Below are 679 nucleotides of genomic sequence, written 5' to 3'. Positions count from 1 at the left end.
TATATTCGGCGCGAGATAAGGCCTTCCTCACGTACGTCTTCTCTCCCCAGGACCGCGTTGGCGAGGTGCTCAAGCGTGCCGGCGTATCGGTGGTGCTGACGTCCGTCTGCAACGCCTGCGCCTTTTTCGCGGGCGCCCTTGTGCCTGTGCCCGCCCTCAGAGCCTTCTGCATGCAGGCGGCGCTGCTGGTGCTGGTCAACCTGGTGGCTGCCCTCACCGTGTTCCCGGCGGTCATGAGCCTGGACTTGCGGCGGCGCCACGCCCAGCGCGCGGACCTCCTGTGCTGCCTCCCGGGCTGGAACCGCGACCAGGTCGTGTCCCTGCAGCCGGCGTCGTCCTCCAGCGCCGCGGCGGAGGAAGGGCGCAGCTGGACGCGCCCTCACCGCCCGCCTCCCGTCAACAACGAACTCGCCAAGAAGAACACGGTGACGCGGGCGCTTCCTCCCCCGGGGGGCGGCACCGTCACGCAGGTGGTTATGCCGCCCGTCGCGCCCAGAGAGTGTTGGGCGAGCACCGCCACGCCCACGGACCCTCACGCCCCCTCCGCCCCCTCCCTCGAATCCCTGGCCACGACGAATTCCACGCGCGACCTTGTGAGCGGGGAGAGGCGCTTCTCGGGCGTCTCGCGGGCGTGGACGTCGCTGCTGAACTTCTGGTCTGGCTGGAGCCTGGGCAAGTG

General features: G+C 69.8%; 1 protein-coding gene across 1 annotated transcript in view; it reads left to right on the top strand.

Annotated features, from left to right (window-relative positions):
* LOC119587126 (protein patched-like) overlaps nucleotides 1-679 on the top strand; it is a gene marked incomplete at its 3' end in the record, with an annotated part of 106,921 nt that overhangs the window by 96,908 nt on the left and 9,334 nt on the right. Inside the window, 1 exon segment of the mRNA XM_037935877.1 lies at nucleotides 51-679. Coding sequence (XP_037791805.1) covers nucleotides 51-679 — 629 coding nt within the window.

This window comes from Penaeus monodon, chromosome 22, assembly GCF_015228065.2.
Source record: "Penaeus monodon isolate SGIC_2016 chromosome 22, NSTDA_Pmon_1, whole genome shotgun sequence".
NCBI lineage: Eukaryota > Metazoa > Arthropoda > Malacostraca > Decapoda > Penaeidae > Penaeus > Penaeus monodon.
Note: the sequence above shows the minus strand (reverse complement) of the source record. Positions and strands in the feature narration are given on the sequence as shown.